The sequence below is a fragment of the Prorops nasuta genome, unplaced genomic scaffold (assembly GCF_024137725.1).
Source record: "Prorops nasuta isolate Cenicafe-Biocafe unplaced genomic scaffold, Cenicafe_Pnas_1.2 PNAS00019, whole genome shotgun sequence".
Taxonomy (NCBI): domain Eukaryota; kingdom Metazoa; phylum Arthropoda; class Insecta; order Hymenoptera; family Bethylidae; genus Prorops; species Prorops nasuta.
The window spans coordinates 4,861,152-4,875,522 of record NW_027116816.1 but is presented as its reverse complement, the minus strand read 5'-3'; the positions used below and the strand labels follow the sequence as shown (position 1 = coordinate 4,875,522).

Genomic DNA, 14,371 nt, shown 5'->3' with positions numbered 1-14,371 from the left:
TCTGGCCAGAGAGGAAAGAGGTAGAGAAAGAATGAGAGAGCGAAGTGAGTATTTATGAGAAAAATCTAACGAGAAAGAGGTAACAGCTTTTGGTGTGTGGGAAAGTAAGAGGATAAAAGAGGGAGAGGGAAGGGAATGAGGCTCGAAGGGGGAGGTGGGGAATTGGCGGCGAACAAGAGAAACCGAAGGATAAGTGACGTTCCTGCCTCGTTTCATTCCGACTCGACTCGGTCCGCTTTATCTTCGGTCTACGACTCATCGACCAATAAAAACACGAGACGAAGAGACAAGAGAATAAAACGCGCAGAAAACAAAGCGACTCGCAGCCTCCTCCTCCGTCTGCTCCTTTTTTCCCGGACTAGTATATGTTTTTTCCCTCCTACCGATTCCGTTCTAGATCCATTATCGCTAAAGAAAAAAATATTAGTTGAAAGTGACGAATAAGTAACTGATGACGAGAGAAATTCAAAAGGACAAGTGTATACACTTACTCTTCAGTGGTTCCTATATTGCAGAGTCTCTGAAAATCTTTGCACAGTATCTTTTTAAAAGCACCAAAATTCCTGTAAACTAGAACGTCACAGAAGCAAATAAAATTAAATGTAAAAAACTGTGTTTAAATATTAAATAAAATACTTAATATCCCCAAAAAAAAATTTTTTCCCATCTTACCTGACTTCCTGAGTTATTTTGAATAGAACGTTCAAATTTACTAATAAGTCTAATTACTTAATATTGCTTTACACAAGTGATCGCGTATTCAATAGTTTTCTAAAGATTCTTAAAGTAATAAAGAATATCTATCAGAGTCAGAGTTGACATACAAAATTCTGGACGTTTTAGGTATATTTAAATAAAGATTAATATTATATTAAAAAGAATTTAATAACAAAAAATGTATAATTTATTAAATATTTTATAATATTACAAACGTATAAACTAAATTTTCTTAGAATCCACATAAATCAGGAAAAAGAGGACGGCGGCATGACAAGCCTAATGAGAATACTTATAACTAGTCTGTCAGTTATTCACACGTTATCAGTAACACAGATTATTGCAAGGATGACAAATAAAGTTTTGCTCGTGTCACGTGTAGTACGAATAATAGTAAAAATATTATGTTGCAAGATTTGAAAAGAGTATAAGAATGGAATTCCCCACTTTCACCGGCGAACGTGGTGAGTATATCGACACGATGCGAAAAAATGAAACCTAAAGTGTTTCCTACGGTTGTACTCGTGTAATAGGGCAGCTAGTGATAGATTAGCCTAGGCCACGAATCGTCCGTGCCAGGTGAATGGAAAATCGGATAGGTCCTAAAGCTGGCAGGTACCAAGCCGCTTGGGGGCCCCGCTACTAAAAACATAAATTTACACACCAAACCCCCGCAAATACGATTGTCCTGAACGACGTAGACGGACTCGCCTATAAAGCTATAATGGTCGATTCGTGATTTGGAATAAGTTAAACTGATTTCGCACCTAAGGCCCTTGCCTAGTCTTCTTGTCTATAGTGGGACCGCGCCACCGGCTGAAGGACAATGAGACCCCCAATACCGGGACTGGCACAATGTCCATTGCTGGTGCCTCTACTGTGACACTGTCACAGGCTTTAAATCTTTCCCCAAGTTGCACATTGACAACCAAGACACCCACTAAGAACTGCAATCTCCCTAAAGCACAATTTACGATAACACTCCGACAAACCTAAAGTTCTTTCATTCCTATTCACTCTCCTTCCTTTTTAAAATCCTCTCAGGATTAACATTCAGAGAAAACATTTTCATGTTTACGAAAAGGTTTCGAATTGCAGTGCAAAGCTTCATCTATATTATATTCCGTGGCGAAGGTATAATACTAAATCGCTATAAAAATATCTTAACGAACAACATTGCTCCGTCGAAGCTACAAGCTTTTCTTTGCGGAGAATGTCGCGATATTGGAATAATTCTGTGTTTTGTTTGTTCATTTTACAATATTACACCCACGTCGTGGAATTCCTTCAGTCCGACAGATTGGTATTGTGGTCCAAATATGGAGGTAGGATACAAGTTTACGATGGTCGCCACTCGAAAATTCAGTTATTTACGCCAGCAGGTTCATGTCCGCGAATATGGCGGGACCCTAGAATACCGAGTCTCATCGATTCGGTAATTTTTCCTCAAAAGAAAAATACGCCGAGACGCGTGAGTAGGCATAACCGATACGCTTTTCTACAAAATCCAAGCGCCACCAAAATACACTGCCCTTCTGCTGCCTCGCTTTTTTGCACCGATTCGTCACGTTCGATATTTCCCAATCTAACCTACCCGGCGTATTATTAAACTCCGACAAATTAACTTTCCACCAGTTTCAGAAAAAAGCACGCACAACCGCACAAAAGAAAATTAATCGCATCGCGAGTATTATCTTCATCTGCAGAGTTGATTGTGTATCGAATTTGTATGTTACCACTGAGCCAAGCTACTAGTAAAAAAACTATCGTCTTCATATACTGGATACCCATCGACTCATCTGCCGTTGAGAGATAGAGAGAGAAAGTGAGAAAAACTAAGAAAAAGCCAGGCTTTAGAAAATGATTTACAAAGGCGACTCTATTGAGGAAAAAAAGAGGGAGCCATAGTAGCGCGAAGAGTGAAATTGGGGAAAAATTGTTCACAGCCCAGAAGTTAGCTGTGTCACGAGTCGAGAGATGACGATGGAGGGAGAGATAAGTTGGGGAAATTTTTAGGGGAATATAGATGGCATCTTGGTGGACCAATTAGAAGAGTGTCGACTTACGTGGGGGGTATCCTCGGTGGGTAAGAAAGGTATGAGAGGAGAGGCTGTGTGGCACGCGTCAAATTCGAAGGATTTTCGGATATCCCGCCCGAGGCGTGTGTTCTGTGTCGGGTCCAACAAAAGAGTAGCTGCCGGCCGTGAGCGTAAATAGAGACACCAAACCAAGCACTGTAGGCGAAGGTGTGGTGAGCTGAAGAAGTTGGACAAGAATGTGTGTATGTTTGTGTTTGTATTTGAGCAAAAGAGAAGAACTAGGAGGCCGGCCAAGCCGGCAAAGCTTAACGACTACGCCGACGGTAGGCGCACGGAAAACGAGCCGCCTTTGTCCACCACGGCGGTCCAAATTATGTCGAACGGACCCAAAATCACCCAGCGTAATTGGCAAGCTGTTTGTTTTGTCGCAGTCTTCGCCGACGACAGATGGCCTGGCCACTTACTGGATCTCGTCACGTGAACCCAGCCAGCTCTACGCTCTACCTTATTCAATTTTGTCAGATGTGCAAAATCGGCACCGGTCTCATCGTACGCCCCTAATGGGCTCCTACATTCATCCTGATTCTTATCGTATACCTGAGACTGCGACTGAATTCCTCACAATGACCTTACCCAATCTACACCCTAAAATATAAAGTTTCGCGCGTCTCAGCAACATAACCTATACCAAACATTGCCGTGTTACGAGTCTCGCTCTCTCCCTTCTCGTTTTAACCTCCAAGTTACATTCGTGCCGTAGAGGAAGGTCGACTAAGTTCTTCACCTAACCTGATATTAACACTGGGAAACCGCTCTTCAAATTAAAGGAGATGGATTTGGCAGAGAGCCATATAAATGAATTCTTCGAAAAGGTTAACAATTCTGTGAATGCGGCGTAGCACGTTCGGGATTAGGAAAATCGATAAGTTAATTTGTAGAGTGTAGAGAGAACGAGTTTGGCAAATAGGTAATGGTAGTTTATGGTTAACATTTATAGTACTGCAGTACGAAAAAGCGTACAAGTACTCCTTGGCTGGAACACCTGTGGAGTCGTGCGCAGCGGGAGTATGGGAGGTTAAGAGATGCGCGGTTTCGGGGAGGGAGACGTAAAGTAGGTCGGGGGGACCTGACTGCTCAACGACGTTTGCTGAGCGACGTCAGCTGGCGACACTGTGCAGTAGACATCGTCTTGTCATCCCCACGATAGATGGCGACTCTCATCAGAGTAGGAGTGCCTCTTTCCGTGCATAAAACTTCAGAACAATAAACTGTAATCTAATTAAACAATTTACTTCGTAGCACGTAATAATGTAGCAGTAATTAGGATTAAATTCGATTTTAAAGGTTGTTTTTTTTTAGATTGGAATGCAGGTCACGAGCCAAGACGAATCGACAGACACGGAATAGCGATCTTCGGCAAGTTAGGAGCAAAAGGACAGCGAACGATATATCCAAAAGTAATTAAGCGAGCGACCTGTCTACTCCGCACGATGTAGTTCGGCAAGGATCGTGTTGGAAGATCGCGGGACCGAGATAGTCGGACGTCAACGACTCTCGCTCGTCGTCGTCGTTCTCATCGTCGAGGAATTATCCATGTATCCCCAAAGAAGTCCCTTCCAAGAAAAAACCTCACCAACATGCGAACATCAGCCGAAAACATTGAAGAAAGTTGATAAGAGTACGAAAATCCATCAGGCTGTCCAATAATTTCTCCCAGAGTCAATGTAGAAAGGTGAATCTTATCCCCGGTTATCCTTTAACGAGCAGTGAAACGTCAAGAACGGACACAAAGGCGTTATGTCAAATCGCTAAATAAAAAAATCGACCAGTGTTAACGGGTCCGATAAGATTCGGTAAATTTATCTATGAAAATATAAGAGAAACTTGAATTTCTCGATAGGCAACTTGGCTCGTTCTCACTGAATCAGCGGCGATTTGAGAAACGAGAGAAGATTCACAGCTATAATCGCTCGAACTAAACGGGTTTGATAAAATTTTAGGAGTTTATCTACCGAAATAAAAGGAGCTTTGAGGGTTTTATCTGGCGAAATGGTGAAGGAGTGAGTTCCTGGCAAGATCGGAGGTTGTTCGGTTAAAGGTATGCGAGCTTATCGTAAGTGTTCGGAGATTGGGCATGTTTTGTTTCCACTGTTCCCTAATTAGAAGCCGTTTAGAACGGGGTTCGAGCGACGAATCGGTCTGGTCGAGCGAGATGTAGACGCCGATAGGGAAGAGGTGGAGCCACGACGACGACGACGACGACGACGATGTGTCCACTCGACTCGTTTAATTTCTTAGCAGCCGCTCGACTCTGTACCCAGAACGAGATGCGCACGCGAGCTGAATTCCCCTTTCCCAGAGTGAAAGAGAGGGAGGGGGAAGGGGAAGGTAGATCGACCACCCCCACGCGGGACCAAAGCCATGCTCAGGAATCAAGCACTGATCCACATAGATAACGCTCTCTGTATTTAGAAATGCTTTTAGTGGGTCCCTCGCAGTCAATTGCCTCTAATAGGAGAACCTTGTCGTTATTTCTACCCAGGTCTCGGTCTCAACCCAACTTAAGCCCCGTACCTTAGTTTCTGATGGATAATTAGTCACTGTTCCTTAATAAATTTATAAAAAGCAAAGCTACCAACTCCTTCGATCAAAAACTTTTATTGTCATTGATGACTTTCTCCTTATACTGGGGAATTTGATAATTAAGGAGAAAAATTTCAAATTGTTGAATTTATTTTCCTCTCCATTTGTTTATTTTTATATATTCAAGCAAAGTCAGGCACGAGCGTGTGTGTGTGTATGTGTGTGTGTGTGGGAGAGATCGATAAGAGGATCCTCCGTGTTTGCTTAGGAAAATATATGCAGCCTCCTCGGCTGAAACACTTAATCGATTCTCAGGTCTGCCGATAAGCGACCCGAACCACCGGCGGCCGATGAATCACTCCACCAGCCGGTATCGCCAACTTTGACAACACTTTTAACTTAGAAACACCGAACGACCTATCGCACCAAGGCCCTTTCCAAGATTGCGTTGACAAAGGGCTTTTGTAGCAAATTAATTATTCGGTCCTCATCATCCTCCGCTTCCAGTAAGTATTTCAAATTCTTCAAATAGCTTCCGACAGTCAACAAACATCTACGTGGGAACCTCTGATAAAATACCATTAGCAGAAACTCTCAATAATTCCTCGTGGAATGGCGAAGAGTGATTTTGCAGAAGGTAGGTGAAACTTGATTTTCTTCGGCGGTACAAACCGAGAACAAACTAGTACGATGAAAATAAAATGGAGTAAATTTGAAAAATGCCGGGGCTAACTCGAGGGACTTTTATAGTCCGGGGACATTATACCGGAGAAGATTCGAAGAGGGAGGTTTCTCGCGATGTGCGTGGGTGTGTGAAAGAGCGCGCATGGCGTCGCCGTCGGCGTCGGTGTTGCATTCGCCGCCAGTGTGACGCCCCTGCGCTTGTTCGAACGGGCACGTGTAAGGCCCAACCTGGCGTTTACATTATTCGGCCCGGCTCGAATCTAATATTATGAATCACGTCACGAGTCCTGTCGGATCGGGCCCGTGCATAATCGGGTCGGAGGTCGGACCGCCTCGCGCGCGCACTGCCTACAACTTCTCCCATAGCCGACAGCCGCGTGAGCCGACACCCCGAGGAGAGCAAAGATACCAATACGAACAAACCCACGGATCGTACGTCAAATATTTCGCATCATTCCCGCGATGTAAGGCCCTCCTCTCCCCCATGCACGATACATGCTATATCTTGTTAACGAAACTGTGGAAATTCCATTAGTCGTTCAGTGAGGAACGAGTGGATAAAAGCTACCGTCTCGAGGGGGGGGGGGGGACGTACAAGGTGTCGCTGAGGTATTTTGTATGGTCAAAAAAGTGGACCGTTGGTAGACGAGGTAGCATCAGCGGCGATTTATTGGTACCGCGGACAGCGCCTGATGGCTGGTTACAATAAGAGGGGTGGGGGGGGGGGGGGGAGACGAGGGACTGCGGCGCGGCTGATGACGAAAAGGCAAAGAGGTGCACAGGGGTGGAGGGGGGTAGGGGGTAACGAGGAGGACGGGCGTAGCCCGGGCGCAGGGAGGTGAATTTCCTTAAATTGCACTTTGTAGCTCCTGAGAGACCTTACAGAGGGATTTCGACGCCCACGGCGAGGGATAACGAGGCGAGGTCCCTTTCGTGGAGGTGAGACACCGGTGGTCCTCGTCGCAACGTGCAGCCCACGGGACATAATTGATATCCGGGAAGAGCAAAGAAGTCAGTCGGCTCTCCCTCGAGAGGAGAGGAGAGCGAGAGGGAGAGGGAAAATTGCCTCGCTCGCGCGCACAGCCGCACAGCCAGGCCAGGCACGAAAAAGGACGTGGACCACCGCGATCGTGCGAGAATCACTACCTTGCCGAATCTCGGCAAAGCCCACCTAAGCACCAACCAGAAAAACCCACACGTGTACAAAACAAACCTTCGGACACACCGATGGTACACACATGCGTATACACACAGGCTCGATCCTTAAGTCGGTGGTATGCCTTCCCGACACCCGCTAAGACGCGCATGTGTGCAACGATTCACGTATACAGAGGTGTCCTCTATAGCATACACGACCTCCAAACTTTTATCCGCATAAATCTCCTTCCTTACATCCACCTAAACCCTCCAGCCCGGCCCATCAATAGAATCTAGCTTATTCGTCACATGGCGAGCTCCTTCGGCTTCCCTCAGATTAATAGGGCGCCACACCGATTATCCTACGTCTGACTTCTTCATCTCTCCCCAAAAACCGATCCTTCGGCAAACAACAATCGAGCTTGGACCTTGTCCAAACATCACGAATCCCATTTTTTGCCATTACACGCCTAACGAGTGATTATATATGTATCTTTTTTTCAGGGGTACTGCGAGGTTTACTTGGAGGGACCGGCGTTCTTTCTCCGCATCCAAATAATGCCAAGAGTGTGGCGTTGATACTCTCCGCTCGCTTGGTTCGCATTCTCCAAAGCGTCGGGGCTGCTGAGGAAGTTATGAAGAGAGAGAGAGAGAGAGAGAGAGAGAGAGGAAGATGATCTTCTCCATGTTGTTCCGACAAACGTGGTTTGCTACTGTGCAAATATCCAGCAACCACTTTCCATCCGTACTAATTGCTAATCGCTGCTCTAGCACGGATCTCCTTCTGACGCGTTCAGCTCTCCTCACCGGACAACATGTATCACCGACCACGATATTAACAGGAGCGGAGATAAATACAAAGTGCCAACCACCTGCGGTGCAACCGTTCCGGACGAGCCACGTTTCACTCGGTAATCAAAATCCATTTCTCTCACTCAATTTTTCTCAAAATGAAATACACACCCCGCCAACTTTTTTCTCGCGCACCAACGAATTTAGCGTATTTCAATTTGAAAAGCAAAACTGTTAATTACGATCTCAAGTATCAAAGGATGCTGCAGTTTGAAAAGAGCCACTTTTGACAAACAAATTCTGTTGTATTTTTAAACAAGCTAAAAACGAAGAGATGAACAATAGCGAAAAGTTGCGAATAACTTTAAGTTAAGCGTAATATTTAATGCACGCTTTATTGTCTGATGCAGTAGACCGCTAACAAAGTTTAAATTGTAACCGCCAGTCGTGGATAACTGACGTTGAATATAATTTCAGGGCTCGGTTTCTACGGTTAGAAGCGTAACAATGAATAAAAAAATTTGCAGAATGTAGAGTAACGTTTTGCACAGTGACTTTTTAGCCGGTGCAAGAGTTAGCGATCCGGCGCCACTGGCAAAGGTAAGCGCGCGCGCGAAGGAGGAAGGGAGGGGGGGGGGGGGGAGGTTACGAAGAACGAGATTACTGGCAACTGGCACTGCTTTTAATCGGACACGAACAGAGAAAATAAGTATATATGTATGCGGATAACGAAGATGTTATAAGTTGGAACGCGTAGAAATCCTGCCTCGTTGTTCAAGCGTGCCAACCGTAAATCATACGTCTACCTCCGTAGAGAATACTCGCAATTCCTCGCCACTGAATAATTACATCTCTCTCTTCAACCACCTGCGGAATTAATCCTATTACCCTGACCTCGCAAGCCATCCCAAAAACTTTTTACCTCACAGATTTGCTTCGATGATAATCGCACCACGAAAAACTCTCCGTCCCTTTGATAGATGGCGCTATGATAACCACACTAACCCCCTCACCCCCCTCTCTCTCTCTCTTTCAATATTGGCTGGGGAGTCCCTCTCATCCCCTCTTAATGAAACAAAGGAAAATGGAGCCACCTTTGGCAGCAGCGAATGCTACACGCTTTTTGCTCGCTGAATGGATTTCTTAGCACTGCAAAGTAGTCTGACGTTAGGGTGAAAGAGTTTTCAGACCAGAGATTCGCAGGTAATCTTCAAGTGGATCAAGTGGATCACGCGAAGAACCAGGAAAAACCACATAAACGGATTAGTCTTTGACGAGTCGAGACTACGGTGGGTAGGCGAAAAAGATATATATATATATATATATATATATAAGACAACTTTGAGTCTGTCGTACAAAACACAGTATTCCATTTCTTTCCGCGAACCTTTCTTCGTCCAATGTAAACATTCGATGGGTATACGCACAGTTATAGGCTCAACGAAAACAAACTTCTCACAAAAAAACACGCGGAATCACGTACGCTGCTGACTCGTATACATGGTTGGTCTTATCTCATCTAGATTGTAGTTTAAGCCTCGATAGAACGTGCATACCTAGTTCGACCAGTGGGGAATTTGTCACCGCGTTAAGTGAACCGTCAAAATCCAAAAGCAAACCACCAGCCACCGACGACGGTACCTCGGTGAATTTTGCAAAGCCAGATTTGCTAATCGTCGACATCCTGGGTCTTAGCAGCAGTTGGAAAATGCATGAGCTACTTGGATCTGCAGCCAAGCGCGAATGCTTCTGTGGAATTAGCGATAGGAAACTGACATGAATGCTGTAGGAGAGCTTTCATCTTGGCTTCCGTGTCGCGCGGCTCACTGTCCGGACTAAACTGACGTCAACACAAAGAAGAGGCCAATAATGGGAAATAAAGTCCTTGTTGAGCGTGTGTGTATACCAGCCGGAGAAATTCCGTGCTTGGAGAGTCGCGTTACGCGTCGTTTCATTCGCGATTCCGATCGGTTCGACAATTTTCCGCCACTCAACGTCAGTCCCGCTTACTTACCTGTTTGGAGATCCAGCTGGAATACAGTCGAGGAGACCCTAAAAACTTGTCAGCGAGCGTATAAGCGTGAACAAAGATACTTCGTCGGCATTTTTTCCACCCCCCCCCCCCCTCCTTCTTTCGACCCCCTCTACTACTACCAGTGCTTTTAAACGGCAAGATTATTATTGTGCTGATATTTATCTGGAAGTTTCCTAGCTGTGGTCTCCATTGTCGTTCGCATTACCGATGAATTTTCTTGTACACGGTATTTTTCAGGTTGACAAATAGATGCACAATAAGAGAACGCTAGGCCGGTTTACCGAGCAGAATAAGTCTATTTAACTACCGTAAACCGCTTCTCGTTCTTTGCCAAAGCTCTTTCATAACTCCACTTTGGTGAAAACCAATCCTCGGCGCTTTTCTGCGTGTATACCGAACGTCCCCTGACCTCTGTGTTCCCCGTTGCCATTGCAATAGTTTCGAAGAAAGGGATTAGGCACTGCCTCTCAAAATATTTTAACTTTTTCTCCTGCGACCTGCTAATTTAAACATATTCCATTCGCTCGATTTAATCATTTTTACAATTTTCTTGTTATCGATTCATCAACAATTTATCATTTAAACTTTTGCAATGTCTTCTTTAACAATATATCCACCGTGATCATATTTTTTTATAACTATTTTTACACCGATTTGTTAAACCACAAAATTAATGAAAGATTATAATTCCTTTCTGTTTTATTCTTATAGTTTTATAATTGATAAATTTTTTTAAACACCTTTTAAAATCGTTCGATTACGCGAATAATATACGTTTTTCACCGCAATGCATTATTAAAACGTTAAAGAATCATTACAGATCTGCTCTGTCGAGAAAGTAAGAAAGAGAAAAGAGAGAGTCAACATAAAAGCGGCGGTCGGCTAGCCAGCTGGCTGCAATACCATCGACCAGAAACTTGTTAAAGGAGATTCGGCCTCTTCCTTAGTGCGCCAGTGGTAAATCAATAAATTTTTTTCTACAACTCTAATTCTACAAACTATAAACTTACCACGTTAACAAAGTCCTGAAACGTTACAGCGCCCACTCGTAGCTCCTTCACCCTCGTAAGAAGAATATCCCTCTTGTTCGCTGGAATTTCCGCCCTCCATTCCGGGCTCTTCAAAGCAGTCAAAAAATCCTCCACCGGTATCTCGCCGAATCCCTCGGGATCAAACTAAAACCAATCGCAAGATCAAGTCCCACGTTGACTGCTAACAAACTGCATACGTTAAAAATACTCTCTCCGGTTGGAAAATTTCCAAGAAAAAAGTCTTACCTTATCGAAGAGCATCCGCCACTTCTAAAAGAATAGGAAAGTCGAATAATTGTATCAAGAATTAAGATAAAAAATGGTTCCTGACATTCAAAGTTAGATTGATCTACTTACATCGTTGAGGAGTTCCCGTCTGTACTCGGATTCATCAAAATCAAGTTCGGATCCGAGATCGGTATGATCAGTGACGTAACCATCGCAGTGTATGCTATTGGCCTCACTACGAGCATATTTATCGTCCTCCTCCTGGACCGCACCGGCAATTGTCGGTATCGAGGCGACGCTTGCTAGAAGCATTACCGCGCGTGCCACGAGGTCACCGTACGAATCTCCTCATCCTTTCCACCAGCTCGCTAACTAAAACAGAACATTTTAACCTTGTAAAGCGTCCGATGGTATGCACTGCCTGCTGGTAAGTGCAAATTAAACTCGTCTATGGATAGCTTCCTATTAAAATACAGTGTATATATATGTATAATATGTGTATATATATATGCAACATTATCCGATAAGCCAAACTCTCAGCATGCACCCAACTGATCGATTTCCACAACACACAAGTGTATTTAATTACTTTAAGCCATCGCAGCAGTCGATATTGACTGGCGGCTAATCGTTCGTTTACTCGATAAACTATAGCTTCCGAAAATGGTTTCACGATCGAAGCTTCGTTTGCGAGAGAGGTTCTCGCCAGAAACCCGTATCCTGCAATTTGCAAAAGTACTCGCCTTTGTGGAACACTGCAGAGAGAACGGCGAATTCAGTGGATATAATCGATAAGATACATTAGCCCGGTTTTGACGGTGAGTTACAAGAGAAACGTATATGGAAGTCGTACAAGTGAGAATTGTCTGGCGTATGCGTAAGGTTTTCGTCTACTCATACATGATGCAAAGACCTGCCAGACGGACTATCGTTTATGAAGCTGTATAATACAAGGTCTTCGGTTCATTCGTCACGAGCCAATGAATTCGTTTAGTCATTAATTTTAAGATTACAATTCTCATACTATTTTTATGTAGTATTTAATTAAAAAGTTAAGAAGGATTAAAAATTCTTTTTTCTTAGGCTTCTTATTGGGAAGGTTATTTAATGATCTTGTTTTATAGGTCAGTTATGTTTATTAAGTCATCCGAGGACTGATTGAAAGTTCTAGTGATAAGGATTTGCAATTTCTTATAATATTTTAACTAAGAGCTACGTAAGAAATTGATGTAAGAATTTTATTTTTAAAATAATTTAATCTACGTGAATATATCATTTTAGTATAAGTTAACTAGAAAACTCTTGTATACAGGGTGAATTTTTTTTTATGTAAAGGTATTTTGAAATGTTCTCGTGTGTGTGGTATAAACAACACAAATACGTAATAAAAAATGAGGGCTTCGATTTAAAAATATCAAGATGACCTTCGTGCGACCTTCATATAACCTCTCAAGGTCAAACTAATAAAATAATTTCATCACTCCTTTGGATTAAAAAACCTTTCATCTGAAAATCTTTTCTCTAAAATGTTTACTTTTCAATATACTTTTACCTACCAAGACATAAAACTCACCCCCTGTATATAGAGCGAAACACTTAAAACATCCCAGAGTCACGATACAAAACTTCATTTATATAAAGATAAAAAAGACTATTTTTTATAAGACCTCTCTAAATAAAAAAACAAACTTGTTTTCAAAAAATCCAAAAAGATGTTTATCTATTTTAGTTACAGAGATAAACATTCTCTTACCTCTGTGCTCTAGTGTATCTTAATTGTTTCACCCTGTATATTTATACATATATGTGAATTTCGAGTCGTAGAAGCAGGTAAGATTGACAGGGGGAAATTTGGTTGTTGAAGGTTGAAAGGTGAAGAGAGATGGCGAGATTGGATCCGAATGATAGAATTGTTGTATATCGCGCAATCATCGGGGTGGCAAAGATATTGATCGTTCTTAAGGCATGATAGAACAGTGGCCTTGAAAGTAGCATAACGTCAATGGCATGCCGGCAGAGTAGCGTGGTGTAATAGGCGCGCGCGGCGCTGTTTCCATGGCAATACTTTGGCAATGGCTGTGTGCCATGAGCCATCCAATGAAGCAACCGGGAAGTGGGAACTGAGCTTGCTTACTGCGGGTGCCACAGCCACGCTGCCTGCAGTCTGCATCCACCCTCCCCCCCCTCCTCCTCCTCTTCCTAGCACTCGATCTCTGTTTATCAAGCTCCCTCCCTTCAGCATCCCTATCTATATACACCACGACCATGACTACGACACCTAAGCCCTGCTTCAATCGCCCAACCAACCTTCTTCTTCTTCTTCCTTCCTCGTTTCTAACTTCACCATGCACATTGGACCTATTCACCGGACTCAGTCCCCTCGGAAGTCTCTTGAAAATTCTGACCTTGCAAAAATTACCCTAAAGTTCATAGTTCAAACAAAAAACCTGCCCCAGTCTATCCTATAATACCTGTACTGTTTTTACGTTGATCCACAAATCATTGCATCAACTATCTTCCCTCTCGTCAACTTGAGACACCTGGTTCGTTCACCTTTATCACCCTTTAAGGTCTATAACCTTGAACGCTAATATACAGACGTTCCTCCAGTCTTTCCAATTTTATTCCGTGTTTATTTACAGTTATATGTAAATAAATTGTTTTAAAATTCTAGGGTCTTGAAACTCGACGTGTATCAGAATATTGTCACGTCTAGTTAATAATATATAAGAAGAATCACAAGTATACTCACTCGACTAAATACAGTTTTTCGAAGCAAAACGGTAACTGTTCCGGTTTGTTTATTATTTTTGCGTTGAATCCCACTGTTATTATCCACTTTTGTAAAGCCTTCTAGTATCTTGTATTTCTCAGTAGATAATAGATGTTGTTCACCAGCGTACACTTTGGTTGTAACGGCGTCAAAACACACGTGACCCCGTAAGGTTTTGGCGCGAAAACCGGTATTATTACAGGAAACGGAAGTCTTCGGTTACCGACATGTACGAGAAAACACTATTATGCAGAGAATAACGTGCGGATGCAGAGTACGGGTAATTAAAAAAGATATCGGATTTATACAGAGGGAGAATTTTAAACTTTGCAGCGGTAATTATTGACTCGTT

At 43.3% G+C, this 14,371-nt stretch overlaps 1 protein-coding gene across 1 annotated transcript in view; it reads right to left on the bottom strand.

Annotated features, from left to right (window-relative positions):
* Positions 1-14,111, bottom strand: part of stet (stem cell tumor) — a 242,801-nt gene extending 228,690 nt beyond the window's left edge. Inside the window, exons 1-4 of the mRNA XM_066739208.1 lie at positions 13,999-14,111; positions 11,376-11,618; positions 11,265-11,288; positions 10,998-11,162 (exon numbers count right to left, since the gene is read on the bottom strand). Coding sequence (XP_066595305.1) covers positions 10,998-11,162; positions 11,265-11,288; positions 11,376-11,558 — 372 coding nt within the window. The 5' untranslated portion in view covers positions 11,559-11,618; positions 13,999-14,111. The remainder of the gene's footprint in view (positions 1-10,997; positions 11,163-11,264; positions 11,289-11,375; positions 11,619-13,998) is intronic.
* Between the last annotated feature and the right edge of the window lie 260 nt (positions 14,112-14,371).